Genomic DNA, 22,407 nt, shown 5'->3' on the forward strand with positions numbered 1-22,407 from the left:
GAAATAAAGCTTGGTGAAGTCATGACATAATCCACTGTACTGGCCCCATGCTTGTGCGGGAAGCATGTGAATCCCCCAGATAAAGGGAAATTCTCTAGACCATTAAGTATGGCCAAACCATGTATAGTTGCCATCTCCATGAGATGTCTCCCATATTCAGTGTGTTCTTTATCCTGTGAGTTTCTAGTAAGCCCCCTCTGTGATAAATCCACTTCTCTGAGCATTTCCTCAGAAGTATCATAGAATACTGCTTGAGAGTTGGCCGTTCTGGCATCAAAGTCTCCTAAGAGAACGATGTCTCCATCTCTAGAGAACTCCCATATGTCATTATTCAATATGAAGAAAGGGGACTGTCCTTTAGGTGAGGAGTAGACTGATGTACTTGGAGGGAAGTAGCATATAGCGATATATAGAAATCTACCTGTCTCGGCTCTTTAACGTCTATGTGAGGTTGAAGTCGGCCTAGGAGACAAATCAAGTATACATGTGTGTATGTCTTCTGTCTATCGGAAAAGACAAAATAGTTCAAACTGGTACAAAATAAAAGAGAGAGGGAGGTCTGGTGAGTGATGAAATCTATCGGATTTCATGGTAGAAGAGAAATCGATTAGCTATGATACCACTGTAACAAACTTGGACACCCCAAGCCTAGAATCTGTTGCGACACGAGAGAGAGATTCACTTAAAACACTTCACAGACAAACCACAGTTCAATTGAGTCGACATGGCCTGGCGTAGTTCCGTGCCAAGAGAGATTGGCCCCAAAGACTGGCACCCCTTTCGGTATTTCTTTTTGTATTAATCTTTGAGCAAAGTACAACTCCCACAGGTCCTCAACTCTCAAACTCTCCTTCCAAATGCTTTGCAGAGTGAGGCCCCTTGGGTTCCTTTTATTCTTAGAAAGGAATGCCAAAAGCAGAGGCCCAAAAGAAGTAACTCAAAAGCTTCTAGTTCAAAAGCAGAAGGCCCAAAAGCAGCCAGTGTTGTTCACGCAAATCCGTACAATTGTGCCACGTCAGCATTGCCAGCGCAATCTGCGGAAATCCGTACGTTTTGCCACGTCAGCAGCCAACGCAATCTGCGGCGTCCGTATAGCCAGCCACATCAGCAGGTCGTTCGCAATTTTTATGCTAGTGTCCCTTTTGGCCTCTCGTCAATTTTCCATAAGTTGGGACAATTTGTCCATTAGTTGGCATGCCATGTCATCAGTTTGTGACACGTAACAAAGACATGGAACTAGTGCAGATAGTCATCACTATCTATGGCTATGGGCCAATTCGGTGACATTCCCTCCCCTCAAAAGAAGAGTAATCATCTCGGATTACACCTGTAGGGACGACACAAAAGTTTAGTAATCATTGCTTGCAAGCATGTATTCCTTATTTGTCAAAGCTTGGGTAGAACAATTTATTGAGGTGGGAATATATGTGACCCCTTGGCCCCATTGTACATTGTATCAATTATTCATTGCCAAGGTTGATTGGTTCAAGTGACTCTCTCTCTCTCTCTCTCTCTCTCTCTCTCTCTCTCTCTCTCTCTCTCTCCACTTCCACATTGTCGACTTTGACATGGTATTAGAGTTGTGATGGAGGAGGAGCTGAATTGAGAAGAGCCCGTGAAGTGATAAAGTCACAGAAAGTGGTTCATTATTTTACATTAAATTTTACATGCTTCTCCAACATCTCACATTAGACTTCGTATCCTGATCTGGACATTTCACATTGGATTTCACCTCCTCGTCCAACATTTCACATTAGACTCATCCAAAGGTCAATCACTAGTCATCACACCTTGGTTTGACATTTCACATCAAACCCATCAAGATGAACCAATAAACCAGTTATCTAGAGATAATATGTTGCAGACACTAATCTCTCATAGAAGTTTCATGGGCAGAGTCGCTTTCACCAACAGAAGCTTCTTTGTCAGAAGATCCTGACCAGAAAATTTCTTGATGTATTTTTGCACATTTTTTTAAAAAAACTTTAAAATTGCCGAATCAGGTACAAGGGCTGACTAGGAGTACTATTAACAATTATTGAATATACATAGACATAAAACAGAAATGTTCATGAGTTGACAGTACAACTAAATATATTTGAAGGATTCTCAATTTTTCTTTAAAAGAAGGATAATGTCCAGTAAATGGTCTCCTAATACTTAGTCGTGATCCACTTTGATAGGTATCCGTAAGAGCAAGAAATGGTAAAGGGTAGATCTTTCTAAATTATTTGAGGGTGGGCTAAGTGTGACTTGGTGATGCCAAATAATTTGGATAGAGTGGAGGGTGAATTGGCAAATAACCTTCAACCTTAGCACTTGATTTGATGCTGTGTTTGCTGCATACAGGGGAGCACTCCACTCTCTTGTCAACAGATTGACTGATGTGTGAACATACTAGTCACGGTTGTGTTCCTTAGCAGAACGTGGTACTAGACTTTTGACTTAGTTTTTGATGGCGCTTACTATGTGCAAGATGGGCTACTTTAAGGCCAAAGTTACGAATTGTTGTGTACTTGCTGTATAACCTAAGTATTCTTCAGGCATTTGTGATGAGTAGCGCACATATGCTTGCACTTTATGCTGTCCTTTCCGATGGGGATGGTCCAAGTGCATTACTACATGCAATAGCTACGCATCAACTTGTGGGTTCAAACGTCTGGCTGCCTCTTTGTGCTACCTTTTGGTAGCCTTGTAGGTGAAGCCAACGCTGATGATGCTGTCTTTTTCCCGCGTTATGATTTTGCTGATGTGCAAGCTACTATAGTTGCAATGATTTCTTTTGCTCTTGTGTCAACAGGTTTATTTGGGCACATAAAATGTGATTGATTTTCTGTTCGCATTTTTTTAAATGATGACCTCTTTTAGTGGCCAATTTCTTATTCCATGTAGTTGTCTTATCAGCTGTGAACTGGATGTGCTTTTAGAGTCCACAAGGGCAGCCATACGGCGAATGGAGGTGCTTTTTCAAAGGCTCAGCACTGGCGGGGATATTTCTTTGGTGGACACTTATCTAACAGGTAAGCTTCTCTTCCAACATTGTACAAGTGTTTACGTCCTTTTAGCAAGGAGCAATGAAGTGGGTACTTGTACGATTGCACTAGATTTACTCAAGCTCGTTCCATGTTTTGAATATGTTAACAGTCATATTTCTTGATCTTGGATGTGATGCATACTGTTTTTTTTTGTGTTTGTTCAAAAAATCATATACAAGAGAGATGAGAAAAATCCCGAAAGATACAATGAGATCATGAGGAAAAATCCCAAAACAAATCATAGGATACATCAAGGGATAAAGATACTTTAATCAGGAAGTGAGTATGAAGCTCTCTGGCTGTGATAAGCCTACACATATCTGCCAAAAGCTTTGTCGGCCTCGCGCAATGTAGTGAAAAAACCACAAATCCAATGCTAGGTATTTGACTGATATAAAGTATTTGTTGTAAAAAGCCTCCTCTAGCAGCTCACAAAAGCCAAGGGACTGTGAAACCCCTGGGTTGTGCCTCCGAAATCATCCACATCCACTCTTAACATGCGTAATGTTGTACCCCAAAAAAGGATGCAGATGTACAGCACAGCTATACTGTAAGAGAGGCAGGAGGGACACAGTCGTCATCCACCACGAAAGCCAAAGGGAAGGTACCAAGATGCACATCTCTCTGACCAAACCAACTTCCCTAAGGCCTCACTAAACTGACTTTCAAACAAATCTGCAGACTTTCTAATATCCATGAAGTAGCTGGCCTCAACCGTCTGGTCCTGAATGGTATCATAGACACCCTTGTCCAAAAGAAACCCTCCTGTAGAGCCCATACTCCTGAATCTGATCATGGGTGCTCTGTTGGACCAAGGAAAATCTGAGTTCTCCGGACAACTGCAGGAAAAACATGTTGACACAGTGGTCCGCTCCTCAAAGAGAGATCTTGAAATCTCCATGGACCAACCGCAAAGAATTGGGCAGGAAAAATCTTAGATATCAGGACATCTGCTGGTGATGCAAAACTTGCTGAATTGTCAAACTCCTCTGCAAACTGAGGAGACTCACTCTCCTGCTCACCCCCATTACTGCATTCTATAAGAGGCACCTGCGATTGGATCTCCAAGGAATCCAAAGGCTGCTGAACTGGCCTATCGTGGGGTATCTCATGCTGATCCTGCACCGCCTCTGATTGCTGGTCCTCACGCTGTCTGCCTATCCAGTTGGTCTAGGACATCCTTTCAATCTTGATCTAGTAACCTCTCTTTAGGAGGTCTTCTGGGGGCTGCTCTGCCTCATCCAACCTCTGTCTCACTACCCGACTATAAACAAGGATAGGTTGTGCATGTCCTTGTCAACCTGCCTTTCTCTGTCTCTGTGTTTGAGAACTTACTGTGCTGCTGCCGATTCCGATCCCTCTGATCCCTAACATGCTGTCACTCCAGGTCCTACCACTGTGCAGAACTTTGCTAGGTCTGATGTGGCTTCGCACATCTCTGTGTAAAGGGTGGATGAAGCCAATAAGTGCTCAAGTGCTCTAGAGTACTTGAAAAGGGTTCCCACCTTTTTATCTAAACAGCTCTGGTTATACTTGATGTGAAACAGACTACTTTGTTGTCATGTTTATTCATCCTTCGCATGTCATGGGGTGTCCCTGGAAAATTTCAGTTACCATGTCACCTTAACGTTGGTGGCTTTCCTAGTGATGCCAAGTCTGCCCTGCATCTCTTGATTTATGACAGGAACTCCGTGCGTAGATCTTTATATATGTGTGTGTGTGTGTGTGTGGAGCACTGACGATGTTGGTGGGTATGTCTAGTATTTATGCATGATGGAGCTGATGCTTATAGTCTTGTGGATGACTACCATAAGTCTATACCTAGCAGTTCACTTTTTGGGTGAATTTGGGCTTATCCTGGGTTTGTGCTGGTCTGAAGAAAAATCTTTGCTCTAGACAGTACACTCACCCACAACAGTTGGCTTTACTCCATGCTTCCCAAGGAAAATGCAATTCAATGTTATGAAACTGCAGTTAAAAGATATCTTAGTACGGCTGTGAAGTCACAATGATCAGGTGCCGCAATTCTTCAAATTTAGTGCATAAAACCACTTTCATTATCATCTTAAACAGGTCTGTGTTTAGCACTTACATTGATATGCATATTCTTTGGGATGTTTTTTCTGAACACCAGTATTAGATTGGCGATGCTGTAATGGGATCACTGACGAATGCGGAGCGAACCTGGAATATACCGTGCGGCGAGATCCTTCTGCAACTTTGCCTTTAGTGATAGAGAAGCTAAAGAGCAAGCAGGAAAAACTTCTAGCTGCTCAAGAAGGGCTGTTCAAATCCATGAAGGAGGCCTTTCTCAAAGAAGGTAGTTTTGCATCATTGCAAAAAATTCAGCCTACGACTATATATATGTATATACTATGTACACACACACACACACACACACACGTGTGTGTGTGTGTGTGTGTGTGTGTATATATATACATATATATATATACATATATATATATATATATATATATATATATATATACATATACATATATATATATATATATATATATATATATATATATATATATACATATACATATATATATATATATATATATATATATATATATATATACATATACATATATATATATATATATATATATATATGTACATACATATATATATGTATGTATGTATATGTATATATATGTATGTATGTATATGTCTACATGTATATATATATATATATATATATATATATATATATATATATATATATATATATATATATATATATATATATATATATGTATATGTATATATATGTGTGTGTGTGTGTGTGTGTGTGTAGGTGTGTGCGTGCGTGTGTGTGTGTGGATATACATATACATATACATACATATAAAGAAGGTAGTTTTGCATCATTGAAAAAAATGCAGCCTACGACTATATATATGTATATACGTATGTACACACACACACACGTGTGTGTGTGTGTGTGGATATACATATACAGATACATACATATATATATAATTTTTTCTTGTTATGCACAGGTGCGAGCGAAGTAAGAGTAGATACAAAATGTGACTCTTTATGATAAGAGTATCATCCTCTTACGAGAGTTGCTTTTGGAAGAGCTTCGGATTTGTGTTAGCTGCGTAGGCTTGTACTTGCTGGAGCTTCAGATCAGCTCTCAAAAATGCGGAGTTTACAAAGTTTTGGAGGGAGTCTATGATTTTGAATGTATTGCAGCCCATTGAGAGTGTAGTGTGTATAGATTGTTTGATAGCATATGGTTCAGTTTTTAATTAACTCAACAACAAGATTGACCTATTAATTCAACTTAGCACTGGGTAGGTTTTATTCTTCTTGTTGAATGTACAGCGGCAAGGTTCAGCATTGAAGGCTGTGTATATTGGTAGTAGAAAGAGTTATTGCCCCTATACTCTTTATTTCTATCTCAGCCTAGGCACAATAATTTAAAGCAATGCTAGTCTTTATGCTCTTCGCATCAAGCTCTACAGGAAATTTGTATATATTATATTTTGAGTATTTGAGTCGTGTAAACATAGAGATTGTTATAAAACTCCTAGGAAAAAGAGAAGAAAAGACAATGACAGGTAAGAAATGAAATGAACAATGCTCGCTTCATAACCCCTTTCTATACCTAAAGTCTTTTGACTTTCCAATCCCTTAAGGCTTTTCATCTCCTCCACCATCACCCTTCACTCTTGCATTTACAATGTTTTTTTGCAAGGTTTTTCATTTATGTGAAATGGTGGGCATCATTTAGATATTAAATTATTTCAATCTTGCCTTGTTGGTGTGAAATTATATGCCACATAGAAATTGTAAATCTTGGAGTCAGTATTTTTCAAAAAAAAATCCGAGAAAAAGATCCTTACATTAGTTAATTAAAACTGCCCACAGGGCTACAATCCACCTATACTAGAGAGGGCTACATCAAAAGCATAGGGAGACTCTCCTAGTGAGTAAACAAAGCATGTGCAATGAGGTTAAATCACAAAATTGGAGGATGAAAGAGCCACAGGTAGCCGGTAGTGTCATATGGGCGTACCTTGGACCATGGTGAAGAAAGGTCCTGGTTGCCAGAGTCACAAGAAAACCTCTCTATGCTCTCGTATGTGGTTAGAGCTTCCTTGAAGTATCTTGATCTAATCTTTGAGAGTATGAATCAACTCCAACCAAAAAGTCACGAATAGTCTTTGTTGGTGGGAAAGGGCAAGCTTGCCAAATGAACCAGAGTGCCAGGCTACATACGAGCTTTCAGCACACACCTCTCACTGCAAAACCACTCTCCTGGGCCCCATTGCACTTGTGCCAGAGGGTAGCTCTCCCAAGCCCAAAGCCTCCAGTGGCCTGTCTCAAGATCTACTAGGTCAGGATCTGTGACACAAGTCCTTCCATAGATGCCCACTACTCGTATCCTCTGAAAATAGCACTCTCTAACTTGTGGAGCCTCTACCAAAGACTTTGTGAAGGCGGCTCTCTCCCTAGATCTCAAAAAACATGGGGGGTACGGACTTCGAGCAAGCACAGTGCGATGAGGACCTCCAGTCACGTAAAGGTCCCCATTCATCTGGGCGTTGTCATCTCTGGAGGGGTGAACCACTCAGTTGGTAATGCCTCTATAATGTCCTAGCACCCCTCTCATGCCTCGTAGTTGGATGCTCTCTGTCTCCTTTGGCAAACTTGAAAATTTAAGCCAGTCTTTGAGACTATGGATTGGGCCCTCTGCCATGGGATCCCAACAAACATGAGGCCTACTACCAACCATGTGGCCTCTCTGAGTGCTAACCATGGGGCTCCAAACAAGGGGTTGTCTCAAGTGCTTCTCCATGTAAGTGGGCTGGTGCTTCTCTAACCGACTCCTCAGATTCTCTCAAGATCGAAGCAGGCTCGCAGCAAACCGATCCTCCAACCTCTTGCTCACTAGTTATGCATCTATCTAAAGATCCACCTGATGGAAGTGGAAGCAATCCTCTGACAACAAACTTCCCAAGAAGGGCTCTACTTTGTTGTGTTGGGTCTATGATCCCCAGCTCTCCCCTGAGAACAAGGTAAGGTGATGACCTGCCATGCTACTTTGGCCCGAGCGAATTGGGTGTCACGCTTGACCAAAGAAAGTTCTTGATCGGCCTCTCTAGCCAGTTGATACAAGAGCTCGTGAAGATTCAACACAACGTAATGTGCCACATAGTAGCCAACAACACTTGGTTGGCCTCTACAACTGGCTACAAAAGCATGTTGTGTCGAACTCCAATTGTAATGGAATTGATCACAACGTAATGTGCCACATAGTAGCCAACAGCACGTGGTTGGCCACTACAACTAGCTACAAAAGCGTGTCGTGTCGAACTCCAATTGTAATGGAATTAATATTTTGTTATCTAGTGTAGGTGACGGGTGGAAAAGCATTGCTATAAACAATTGCGTGGACGGGCTTGCAAAATATACCCGAAACAACATACTGTTAAGCATAAATGAACGAATTTGCATAACCATAATCGAGATTGCACACGACAAAGAGAGAGAGAGTGGGAGAGAGCGAGAGGGCACATGTGGATGCACCTCCTAGAGTGGAGTGCTACAGCGGCACGACGAATAGAAGAGAGGAGAGGGAGAAGAATAGACACAAGCGCTGGGTGCAATCTCTGTCCATGCAAGAGTGAGCATTTCCCTCTTGCACGTATTTATTTATAGATTCTTAAATGCTCAAAAATGAATACACATTGGCCGATCGAACTTAAATAGCCTTAGCTCATAAAGAGAATTTAAATAATGAAATGTCCATAAAGATGATATCCTTTTGCATAACCCTTGCCTTTTCCACCTGTCACCTGCACTAGGTAGTAAAATATCAATTCCATTACATACCTCTCCGTTGGAAAGCAACTGTCCTGAGTTGCAAAGATAAGAAATCTGCAAACGATACTAGCCAAAAACAGTGATTAAAAATCTTTGTCGTAAATATCACATAGTAAAAGAAAAAAATGAAAGTAAACAACATTGATTATGCCTCTCGTCATCCAAATACTACCTATTCTAGTGTCCCATAGCACTAGAATAAGCAGTATATGTCATACCCTGAGAAATCAGGATATCATTGGTCACACTCATCATCAATAATCAATTCTCATTACTCTCAATGTCCATTCCAGAAATATTGTCGTGACAGAAAATCATCTTATACCAAATCCCAATCCAATTCCAATTGCCCAAGATAGGTCTAAATCCAAATCACTTTCATTATGTACCCGGGCAACAAAATCATACCAGTTGCAGTGGTGGCCAGCCACTGCAGCATGATTTTGTGATCGGTGTTGCCTCAACCGGCGAATCTACACCGATGAGACGGTGCTGCCTAAATCGGCGGATCTGCACTAATGCTGCCTAGATTGACGGATCTGCATTTATCATTGTGACTATAATTTTTGAGTGTGCTGCTTAAATTGGCAGATTTGCACAGATAACTGGTGTTGCCTAAATCAGAGACTCTAAACCAGGATGAGCATTTACACACTCCCTAAACTAGCAAAATTGTGTGTTTGTGACCAATGGACCAAGCAAGGCATAAAAAGAAAACATTTGCCATTTATTTGACACCAAATTATAGTATGTTCTAGTAGCAAAGCACTTACAAACTGTGGCTTGATATCCAGAGCACCCTAGCTCATATGAGGAGCTGCATAGCTAATGAATAATCATGTCAATAAAAATTTCATACGGTGCAAGTAGTAAGTACAGTGTAAATAACATCAATTGATGAACGAACATTAATTTATGAAGGAGACGTACGTAGATTCTAGAGGTTAAATGACAATAGGTTGCTAGCGATTAATACAGAGCATGACCCTTATGTACCTTGTGGATTATTTAAAATGCTAACAATGATGAATATAAACATGGAAATAAAATGTAAATACTTGTGGAACAACAATGCCAAGGTCATTTAAAGTATGCTTTCAAAGGTAGTTACATTGAAGAGGTTCAACAAAAATGTAAGCTAAGTATGTTAGTTGAAAAACTACTTAGAAATTGATTCTAATTAATGTGACTAGAGTGATACATATTCTTATATGTGACTTAGAGTAGGGTTCGAGAAAGTGAGAAATTTTGTCTATGGTGGCACATCCTCATGGAATCTCTTATGCATGGGATTAAGATATAAAATGAGTTTGCAAAAACATAGTGTACATGAAAAGTTTAAAAATAAAAACTTCACTTGTCTAAAATCAAGTAAAACTACACTTTACTATTGAATGGTACAAAATGTATCTTGTGTACACGCCGGGAGGTCACACACAACTGCATGCTCAGTGAAAAAAACAACATGACAAGCATTGGGAAAAAAATCATAATGAAAATGAAAATAGAAAAGGATCAATAAGAGCCTGCTAGAAATGTTACAGAGGCTATTGGAGAGACTAGAGAATTGTGTACTTTTCTCACTAGACGTTAAAAATGCCCCATGGAAAGTGGGACTCAAGTGTTAAAAGCCTCTAATGGACTGCTAAGAGTGCCATAGATTGGAGAGCTGAAGTGCATTGTGATGCGAACTAGTCGGTACCAGCAACACTTGCCTTGATAGATAATATGTGATAAGGAACGGAAAGAGTGGTCCATGCTTGTCAAATGTGGGAGATTTGACATATTTGGGTAATGAAGTCGATGTGGGCAAAGCACATCACATTGTTATCTCGTAATTAAAAAAAAAGAAATGGACAAAATATGTAAAAACGACCTATGAGCAATGTACATGGAAGGTTTTGCTGCATGTTAGTTTAGAGCTGGTTATAAATATACTTTGTTCGATTGCAAACTATAGTTGATACGAAAAAATTGATAAGAACGACAACATATGTGCACCAAGAATAATGAGTTCCTCAAGGAGAATCCCCAGTGCGTGTGGGGTCAGGAATGATCACGCTAAGTTCGAGAGCTCTTAAGAGATAAAAAAAAATGTCAGTAGAATTAGAATAACGCAACTTTGGTGGGCCTAAATGCCAAAATTTACAATAAGGAGTGTAGGGGAGTATTATGATTTGATACAATTTATTACTGTGGCATGCAGTTGAGATCAACCCGGTAGTGGTTTTTGAATGAGTAGGTCTGAGGAGAATTGATGGTCACAGAAAGATGAGAATTTGCATCGTTGGGATAGTGGCGAGCATATCTATCATTGTGATCACTGTAATTTTCATGCTTTTCCCAATACATCGAGCACCAAGCGTATGGTTATGATCCCATGTAGATTCATCATGTTTGTGAGGTTTGTCATGGCGTGGCATACCTCATCTTGGGCTTGCACGACAGTTGGAGTCAAGGGCGAGAGACAGAGAAAGACGCTCTCTGCCATAAAAGGTGAGCGTTTGCCGTTTCCACCGCAAAGGGGCAACTATTCCTCGAGAGAACCCAACTCGGGGGGGGGGGGGGGGGGGGGGGGCAGTAGTTGGTTTTAGTTTGGTTGGTACACAAAGCACAAGATGCAATGCGGTACACGCAAACTGAGAGCTGCTCTGCCAAAGTGGGTTCCATATTGTGGGATACTACCACATGGCATGATGAAGGCAAAAACAATTGCAGCAGAGTTCCCGGCCATTAGCAATATATTTCTGTAACGTTTAATTTTTTTCCTTAAGGCTCAAGGCAGAGAATTCGAACTATGTTGACGCGACTCATGAGACTATTTAGTATAGGGAGGATGATGAGATTGGTGAAGCCACTTGTGGAATCGCTCGAAGGTGATATTGGAGCGCAAGTACCAGCAGAGGTGGACTAAGTATGCATCAGCAACCATTGGGGATGCCGCATGAGCGCCCAAAGCCTTGCATGGTAAGCGAAAAAGTAGGCACGCAGCAAGGGTAGAAGTGGATGACAGCGAGTCAGCAAAAGGTGGCGCTATACGGTCATGTGTGTGGGAGTGGTTATGGCTAGCATTTTCATGCAGTCGAGTATCCATGCATCGGATGAGAACTGCCCCAGCGTTATGGTTGCTGGCCACGAAGGTGGTTGGTAAGACTTTCAGTGAGGTTGCGGCCACGATGGTATTCGAAGGGGTGGCTCGCATGCAAATGTCTGGCGTGGGAGGGGTGGCTACTGGAAGCTTGGTTCTCCCTACCTCCGTGTGCAATGCACCTTGCATACTCGCCGGTGCGCTTTCTGGCGCCCTCACTGGTGACGTATTTGTTGTAGTTGGTGCAGTCACAGGGGCAATGATTGGAGCCTTGGCAGGCCGTGCAATAGATAGTGGGCTGTTGAGGGGTGCAGGCGTAGGGACAATAGTTGGTGTTGTGCTGTCCATGGAAGTGTTAGAAGTCTCCAGGGCCTACTGGTACTCAGAGCACGCCAGCTCACCGCTTTCCTCTTCTGTTGTGGAATTCCTTGAAGATCTGACTAGGTGGCGGCAGTTGATCGTCTCCATGTGTGCATGCTGCCAGTTTAGAAAGAGAGAGAGGCGCTAACTGCTCCTGCAGAGAAACAGGCAGTTGAGTGTCAGCCGCATGGTGAGTTGGGGGGGTGGTTGAAGAAGAGAGGGAGAGGGGTGGTTATCTGTCTACCACACCATGCAAGAGAGAGAGAGAGAGAGAGAGAGAGAGAGAGAGAGAGAGAGAACCGCTGGCTCGTTCAGTGGCTCTGAATGATGTGCGCTCCTTTGTGGGCATTGACACCATGCATGGCGGCTAGTTGGTATGCAATGGTGGCGCCAAAAAGTTCAAAGAAACTGGCTGATGACGTTGCACCATGACTACTGCGTGCATGTCGACTGCTGCTGCTGAACAATACCCAGTCTTGTGCCATTTGGCTCCGTTTCCTCCAGCAATCAGTGTAGTATGTTCTTCGCTCTTGCCCGTCAACTCCAAATCGGCACGGGATTCTCTGCACAACGCGCAGCCTGTGCGATACCTAAGAGCTAATATATATATCTATTCACTCTTTTGGAAAATATATATTTTTAGAGTTGTGGTCCTTCAGGACCCGTTCCTATGGTTTTGACTTGGCAATTTTGAGGATACATATTGAGCATCAACAAATCACATCCAAATCGTGCAAGAGAGAGGACATTAAATCTCCTCATCACCCTTGAATCACAGAACTTTTAGGGAGAAGAGAAGCACAAAAACATATTTGCTTCTAATTCTTGTTCTTATTCCCTTACGTTGTTTGGGATTGCTCCTACAATAGAGAATTCTCTACTACTTATTCGCTCTTCATTAATTATACCTTTACGTAATTGTCTTTTGTGTTAAAAACTTTCTTATTCTTCTTCACCTCCATGCAATTGGCTATATGCATCTCATCAAGCTCGCTATACCCGAACCTAACTTCCTAATCTAACTAATCTTTTTTAGCCTATTTCAGCCGTGTGATCCAAGTGGTTTTGTTTAATGAAATCATAGAATGATAAACTAAAAATGAAAAAAGAACAAACAGTGGAATTGACCAACAAAGTCACTATGAGAGATCGTGGTGTTTACCGCGGACCATTACCGCAAAACAAGAGAGAGGAATTCGAAATGAAGAGAGAGAAACCCTTTTGTTGTTCAAGCGGTATTTTACCGCCCGTATTACCACGTATATTTTCGCTATTATTGCAGCGCCCATTATCGCTAAGGCCATAGACCCCCTCCCTCTCCCGCGGGTTGCCATTTAAATCCAATACAACTGTAAATGTATTTACACACTACAACTCCTACACTCTCCAGAATGCTCACTTCACTTAATCTCTCTTTTACTCTAAAAGTTCTATACATAAATCATTGAACTCACAACAAAACCATTACAAATACTATTCATAAGCACAAACCATTACAAATACTATTCATAAGCACATAACGAAACATTTGCGAATTAATCATATACTACACCAAGTGAAAGAATGGAGAGTTTTATTAATTCTCATCTTGTATAAGATCTCTACAAGCACTAGGATCCATATTTAGACCCATAGTATTCAAATCAATAAACAAGTTTAGAAATTCTTCCTCCTCTCCATCACCTCTTGTAGAATCATCATCGCTTTCTCCCTCTTCCTCCTCCTCAAGATGACTATTTGCAAGGCTTGGCTGACCTTCTTCAACTTCAACTACATCTTCCTCTGCATCTTGTGGTGATGCTATGATGGGATCAATTACTGGCTCAATGTCCGTCTCTGCAAAGATAGATCTACCCCGCGGCGTGACTGGAATGACATACCAAAGTCTTCTTTGATATATACATGGCACATAAAAGACCTGCACGTCACACACAAAGAATAAGTTGATATACATATATTAAGTTTTTAATTTAAGTTAATTGCACATAGCCTAAATTACCTACTCGCAACTACTAGGATACACCAAGTTGCCAGTTTTTCCCCGATGGAATTGGGTGGAATCCACCATAATGAGCCCATTTTCATGTCTTTTGACCTCACCCGCAAACCATCGGCACTCAAAGAGGAATTTGTGAAAAGATCTGAAATCCACTTTGAGTATTCTCTCTATAGTACCACAATATCTGACCTCATTTGTTGTTGTGTCAAAGTTTCCCATCACGCCACAATCATTTGTGGTCCGACGCTCATCTATCTTGCGGGTGCGGAAATGTCGGCCTTCGGACCAAATGGAGTTGAAAATGAGACCCTATAATCACAATGCATAAGAGGTTACATCGCATTTCATTAAGTGATTTGTATACATGCATACATAACATATACACACTCACCTTGCACAAGCATCCTCGCGCATACTCCCATTCTTTAGGGCTTATTTGTTCTCCTTGCACTTTGGCATTGGTCATGGCATTATGGATCCACTCTACTTGAATCAAATCAGGATATTTTGCAAGCTCTTTAGGAAAAGGAGGTGCACGTCTACCTCCATGGGACCTCTTCCATGCATCTCTATCCCTTTCTCTAGTTGCGCGGGCTTCCAAGTACATATTGACCCATTTGGTCATGATAGTGGCATTGAGTAAACAATAGTTGTTGACTATGGCATGAAACTCTCTATCCATGACCAAGAGTGAGCCTTTTCCACTGGGAATGGTTGAGTGCTTCCTAGGATCGTCTTCCTCACTCCACAGACGAGGCAATGATGGATCCACTGTGATGAGATGCTGTGAGACATACACAAATGCCTCTTGCACCACCCAACCTTCTGCCATGCTCGCCTGAAAACATTAAAACCACATATTTTTATTAGTAACTCCATAGCGTATAAATGCTATCTATATTGTATTGATTTTGCGTACCTCCGATTGTGACCTCAATCTAACAAAATCCTTTAAAGTCTTCAAGAATCTCTCCAAGAAGAACATCCATCTAGAGTGAACCACCTCACAAATGGCAATCTCCTCAACAAGGTGAAGCAATAGGTGTACTAGGCTAACAAGGATTGTACGTGGGAATGCATCCTCAATAGCACACACTGCCTCTACTGCTAGCTGATGGGCTACTGGTATGGCTTCTACTTCTATCTCCTTGAAGCTCACAAATCTACAGGGCACAAATAATATAGTAGATGAAAAAAAATTCCATTGTTCATGCAGGCACAACATGATATAGTACTTGAAAAAAACCCATTACCTCACAATCTCACCCACTTTGAATATTGCAGCCTTCACCTTAGTGTCTCCATAACCACTAAAAGTTATGGGAAGTACAAACTACAAACAATAAAACATCTTAGTGAATGTCAACCTATATATAAGGACACATAGACACCACAAACTGTTCTACTCTTACCTGAAGGATTTTATGCCAATCATGGGATTTCAATCCATACAATTGAGTGGAGCCACCCTTTTTGGTTTTTGTGAAAGCACCTTTGAGTGACCGCATATATCCTATTGGAGTTCGGATGGATGCGATAACTTGCTTTGTCCTGCCTTTGACAGTATCCACGGTGCTTTTGGGAGAATCATCTTTCCCCACTCCCCCATGCGGGGCGTGGCTGAAGGGGGGAGACATCTCATGGCTCTTAAATCTTCCCTAGCACCCAATGAATCCTTCTTGCCAATTATGTGATCCCATATAGCTTGCCCAACATTTTTGAACACATGCATAGGGTCCAATAAGTGCTGAATTTTCAACGAAGCCCAATAGGGGAGCGACAAGAAGATTGAGTACCTCGACATACCCCTTGGCAGCCCATTGGGAGGCGATGAGGTACCATGATGCTCCTCCCAATGCTTTGCCCAATCAACCATGTTCCAATGGAACGGCTGCAATCCATTGATAGGGGGAGCATATCTACGATGTGAAGGAGGCAGGAAGCGATGGTTGTTGGGATAGATCACCTTCCCAAGAAGAGGAGGTCTCTCTGTCACAAGGGAAGGGCCACAAGTGGGACACGCACTATGTCCAGATGTTGCCAATCCTGCCAAGAGGTAAACAAAAGTTAACATGAGATGATAAACCTAAAGCAAAGAGTACAATTAACATGTGCATACTTACCAGATACCTCTCCAAATCCTGGATAATCATGCATGGTCCACATGAGGATGCACTTGATGACGCCTTTGCGGTCTCGTGGTGGCCGTGAAATGTCAATGACATCTATGCCTCTCCATAGTTCTTGAAGCTCTTCAATAAGAGGCTGCAGATATACATCCATGTTTTTTACCTTAGGCTTTCCTGGAATGAGAAGTGATAGTAAAATGTTTCCCTTTTTTGTTGCCTCCCAAGGAGGAATATTGTAGTTTACAACCACCACCGGCGGCCAAGTGCTCCATGAATGTAGAGCGGTGCCCAAATGGATTTACTCCATCACTAGCTAACCCAATCCTCAAGTAATGAGACTCATCCCTGAACTCTGGCCTTGTGTCCTCTATGTGCTTCCACGTTGGTGAGTCAGCTGGCACTCTCATAATACCATCTGTGGAGCGATTTTTTGCATGCCAACTCAAAAGCTCGCTCGTACCCTTTGATTTAAAAATGTGTTGGATGCGAGGGATGAGTGGAAAATGCCTTAAAACTTTACGTGGAATTCTGTTGCTCTGCATTCCTTCTTTGAACCTAGGCTCCCCGCACGATGGAAATGTGTCACAATCGGCATGCTCATTACGAAAGAGCACACAATCGTTCACGCAAGCATGAATGCGATCATAATCCATCCCTAATCCAGTCACCACTTTGCGTTCTTTTCGTCTATTCTCTGGCATGTGATTGCCAGCTGGAAGCATCTTTCCTAGCAACCTATCACAAGAAGAAAGTACATTAAAAGCTAATTTATGCACTCCACAAGCATCCCTCATAATCTGTATACATACCTCAAAAGTGCGTTGACACTAGCATTGCTCCATCCAAACATCGCCTGAAGGTTAAGGACTTCGAGAGATGCCCTTAAAATGGAGTAAGAGCATCTATCATATAGTGCGGTGTGTGCCGAATCGAGTAGCTCACTCCTCGTTCTTTCGGAAGCTTCTTCGCATGCACACTCTGGTTCATGCTCCTCCTCTCGTGCAAGGAGATCCTCAACCATTCTATGCAAATGGTCGTCTTCTGCATCCACGTAAGGAGATGGGATGTGGTCACTCGTAGAGGGAGCAGCAGTTGGATGATTTGATGTGCTTCCTCCCTCTCTAATGGATTCCTGGCGCATGTGCTCTTCCACCCTCCTTTCCCCTTCTCCACCAACCACATGCCAATGAAGGGTGACGTCAATAGCCGCTACAATTCGCGGATCGTTTGTTTTCATCCGTGCACGCTTGCGAGGATCGTCCCAATATAGTCCATAATCTTCTACATGGCTCAAGCATATCCGTCGAAGTCGAGCAATGGCGCATTTGCACCGCACGCATGGGCATGGTAATCGCTCGGCCAACCACCGTGATCTATCCGGTTCAGTGGACGGGCCAAAATCATCCCAAGCAACCTACATTAATAAATTACATACACTAATTAAAATCAAATTACCAAAAAAGGTTAATAAAATATCAGTAAAAAGTAATTTAACATGCATGGTAATCAAAACTTTTAGGTAGAAATATCATTTTCAAAGTACTAGGAATACTTTCATTTTATATACATTTTATAAAAAACATAGTACCAATAGATTTTGGAAATCAATAGTAATAATGTCAGAACGTGGCCATCTATGTGGATGGGCCGAAATTGCGCCGCGGTAATAGGAGCGGAAAATCAATTTTCAATTTTTTTTAATAAATAGGGACACCCGCGTGCCCTGCAAAGTTCAAAACTCTAAATTTCGAATTTCATCGTCTTCTCCACAGAAGCCGAGAGCGCGAACCTCACTACCTTGAGCTCTTCCTCCATCTCTACTCACACTACTTAGTGTGTGTTCATGTCAATTACACACTAATTAGTGTGCGAATATGTCAATTACACACACTAATTATGTTAAATTAAACAATAATCAACACAAAAACATAAACATACCTCCATGATTAAGTCGTAGGTGACGTATTAGGCCCCAATGGCCGTCCAAGTGATCGCGCAATCGGTCACACTAATCATAAACACAATAATCTCTTATTAGTCAATACACACACTAATATCTTATTAGCACTCAAGGCTTTGCAAGACTCTTTTATAGGTTGTAGACACACCTTGGATTCTTTCCACATTGGATTCTTTCAACATTGGATACTATAGAGAATCCAATGTTTGAAAAAATCAATGTGTAAATTTTTAATCATATATTCGAATTTTATACCCTAGTTTAATCTTTATCGTAATAAATGCAGACCATGTCTTCTTCTTCCACACCACGCTTTTGCAGCATTGAGGATTTCATGGCAGACGGGATGTCATATCCCGACGCTCTCTCTGCCTATCATTCACACTCGTCGCCTCAGCAGTCAGCATCAAGGTTCGGCTGGTTTCGGGACGCTCTTGGTGGGTCCGCTGCCGTACCTGTGACCAATCCAGATGTGGAGAGGGCATTGCGTCTTCGGGCTGAGTGGTTAGGTTCGCAGCAGACCCTTACGCAACACTATTCATCGGCGCAGCTAGCAACTAGCAGCTTTTGGATTATCTAAGGTCTCTACTCCGACTGGTGGCACTCCATACCTGCAGAGTTTTCCACCTACAGCTCCAGGTTCATCTTTTCCTTCATAGGGTCTGACGCCCCAGGGTCCGACGCCACGGGCGTCCACCTATCCATCACCTATCCCACCTTCTGCCCCAGATTCACGTCAGCGCTCTTCTGGCAGTCAGCGCGCCAGGGCAGCTCGCGCGCTAGCGCCGGTCGATCTCGACAAGGAAGCGGAGCTAGTTGTTGTTTTAGGGGGGGGGGGGGGGGGGGGGAGAGTACTACAGATTCTCCTCCACAGTCACCGCTCCCTGCTCCAACAGAAGATGAGGACCATGACATGCCTTCACCAGATGCTCGCGGGTTATACTACCAGGTTCATAGAGGAGGTATGGTGGATCTCGGGACAGCGCAGGGCAGGAGATTCCGCACACACGTCAACCAATTAATCCACTCGACATATATCAATTGTTTTCTTAAATTTGATCAGCAAGATCCCTACAACCTCACATATATAGAGACAACCATGCACATGCGTTTTCCCAACCTTGAGGGGCAACAATTCTCAAGGCAATGGTTGCAAGAGCATGTCAAAACATTTCTCAAGAACAAAAAATCTAGTGTGAGGAGAGCTGCAAAGAAGAAAATGGGGTCTCCAGAGCACAGCTATCGGCCAAGAAATGTCCATGATGTGGAGTGGGAGACAGCTATGGAAGAGAAAGAGGACGAAAGGGCAACGGGTGCGAGGATGTATACGCGTCAAGTTGAGGCCAGATCCCATCAGTCTCCTACGCATTATGGTTCGGGAGGAAAAACAGCTTGGAAAGACAAATATGTAAGTAAAAATATTAGTTTTATTGTAAAAAATCTAATGTTTTTCATTTAATTAATTTGTTGCTATTTTTTGTCAGTATAACATTACCATGAGTCGCCCAACCAGAGATGTGTAGAGATATAGAGAGAACCATACCGAGTATCAAACTTGGTGTTGGTTGTTTGAAAATCAAATGGTCTCTCGAGAGGAGTTCGAAAATGCGTGCAGAAGTCTGCAACATGTAAGTTTAATCTTATTTAAATTATCAAATTGTTGATTTTATATCAAATATTAAATAACAAAGTGTTAATTGTTTCTTTTTCTGGTTTGGAGAGTCAAGGAGTTCCACGCAAAATACCGCCATCTCCCCCATGAGCATCCTCTATTTTGTATACGCGGGCCCCGCTTGCCCTATCCCACATGACCATCCTCTATTTTGTACACGCGGGCTTTTTTTGCCCTTTATGTAAATGTAATACCTATCATTTTTTGGCTCAATACCTCCTCCAATTGTAATTCCACTTATGTAAATGAAATTATCAATCTTTTTTTGGCTCAATGTATTGTCCAATTGTGATATTTTTTTGTAATTAATAATAATTTTGTAAAATATTTTAAATAAATAAAAAAATAGATGACTTTTTGGATGGTCCTGCAAAGGATAATCCAAACGGTCATCTTTTTTTTTATAATAAACCCATCTGCGGTAATGATCGCGATAATGTTTACGCGGTAATTGTTGCGAGTATTGTTGCAGTAAAGCCCGCGGTAATAGGCGCGAAAATATAGCCGCAGGCATTACCGCGTACCTTACCGCTAGACCATTACCGCATTGTTTGCCGTAGTCTTTTCCGCATACGGGAAATTTCATATTACAAATTTTTTTTTTTTTTGCGGTAATGTGAGCGATAATACCGCGCATATGTTATAGTGAGTTACCATTAATAAAATTACAAAAAATAAATAAGATTAGCTCTCAGTATGATTCCCATCATTGATTCTCTTTGCCGGTGTGATATCCACATTACCAAGAGCGTTTTGCTGGCTCTGATACCACTGCTACAAACGGATGCGTGGATGGGCCTGCAAAATATACGCGAAACAACATACTGTTAAGCATAAATGAACGATTGTGCATACCTGAATCGCATAACCATAATCCAGATTGCACACGACAAAGAGAGACAGAGAGTGGGAGAGAGCAAGAGGGCACGTGCGGATGCACCTCCTAGAGTGGAGTGCTACACCAGCACGACGAAAGAGAAGAGAGGAAAGGGAGAAGAATAGACACAAGCACTGGGTGCAATCTCCCCCCTTGCAAGAGTGAGCATTTCCCTCTTGCACATATTTATTTATAGATTCTTCAATGCTCAAAAATGAATACACATTGGCCGGTCGGACTTAAATGGCTTTAGCTCATAAAGAGCATTTAAATAATTAAATGTCCATAAAGATGATATCCTTTTGCATAACCCTTGCCTTTTCCACCTGTCACCTGCACTAAATAATAAAATATCAATTCCATTGCACCAATGCAGCAACTTCCTCCTAATGCACAGGAGGGGCGGAGCAGTCTGTTGCTCAGGGGACAAGTCTAGGCCAACTTGACAACCCAAGTAACAAACTGCAGTCCTTGGGGGGATCTATCTAAAACCCTCACTTGGCAACCAATCAGATGTAGGAGCATTGCCAACCCGGAAAGCTATTGTCTTCCTCTAGTTGATCAGTGCTCCTGATGCACAACAAAACACCTCAAGAGCCTACTCACACTTGTGCAGATTGGCCTCCTGGCCCTCCAAGTACAAGGCTGAGTCGTTGGAAAACTTAGCATCAAGAAGCTCATCTGCCCTAATAGGGAGCTCAAGACCACGCAAGCCAACCTGCTGAGAAGTCAAAAATATGCTCACCTCAGCATAGAACAGAAAGAGCAAGGGGGATAGAGGACAACCCTGTCTGACTGAACACATGAGCATGAAGTTTCCCCTCTTTCCCCACCAAGAGCACTTGATTGTGCACACGTTCGTAGAGAGCTGACATGCCCCTGATCCAAGCATCTGAGAAACCCATCCTGCATAGAGTGCCCTCCAAGAAGTCCTTGTCATCTCTGTCGTAGGCCTTCTCAAAATCGAGGAGGAGTATCACGAGATCCTCTTCTCGGAGACGCACGAGGGTAGACGCCTCCCAAAAAAGGATACTACGCTCCTTGATAAAACTTTTATGGGTCCCATGTATAATGCTCTCTAGTAGTGGTTGAATCCTCAAGCTCAGAGCCTTTGCTAGAATTTTGCAGGATGAGTTGAGAATGGTGATGGGTCACCACTGTCGCATCTTATCCAAGGAGCCTCCTCCTTGGGAATAAGGTAGATCATGCCCTCACTCATGCTGTGAAACATCTCACTAGTGTGCAAAACGTACTAGAATGCGCTACAAAGATCTGAACCAAGCAAGTCCAGTACTCCAAGAAAAAAAGTTGGGAGTCAAACCATCCTCCCCTGGACAATTACCTCGGGGGAGTGCTTTAAGGGCCTCATGGAGCTTCTCTAGCTTGAGGGGAAGCTCAAGTCTTGTTGCATCTCCTCAGTAACAAGGCGAGGCATCTGTACCC

At 42.2% G+C, this 22,407-nt stretch overlaps 1 protein-coding gene across 3 annotated transcripts in view; it reads left to right on the forward strand.

The window, feature by feature from the left end:
* LOC147427959 (paired amphipathic helix protein Sin3-like 2) overlaps window positions 1-6,501 on the forward strand; it is a 68,223-nt gene extending 61,722 nt beyond the window's left edge. For all 3 annotated transcript variants that reach the window (XM_086497567.1, XM_086497568.1, XM_086497569.1), the window contains exons 4-6: window positions 2,905-3,020; window positions 5,170-5,355; window positions 6,044-6,501. In XM_086497567.1, the coding sequence (XP_086353693.1) occupies window positions 2,905-3,020; window positions 5,170-5,355; window positions 6,044-6,087 (346 nt within the window). In that variant the 3' untranslated portion in view covers window positions 6,088-6,501. The remainder of the gene's footprint in view (window positions 1-2,904; window positions 3,021-5,169; window positions 5,356-6,043) is intronic.
* Window positions 6,502-22,407: the final 15,906 nt, after the last annotated feature.

Source organism: Adiantum capillus-veneris, chromosome 23 (genome assembly GCF_014529385.1).
Source record: "Adiantum capillus-veneris isolate H3 chromosome 23, ASM1452938v2, whole genome shotgun sequence".
NCBI classification, from domain to species: domain Eukaryota; kingdom Viridiplantae; phylum Streptophyta; class Polypodiopsida; order Polypodiales; family Pteridaceae; genus Adiantum; species Adiantum capillus-veneris.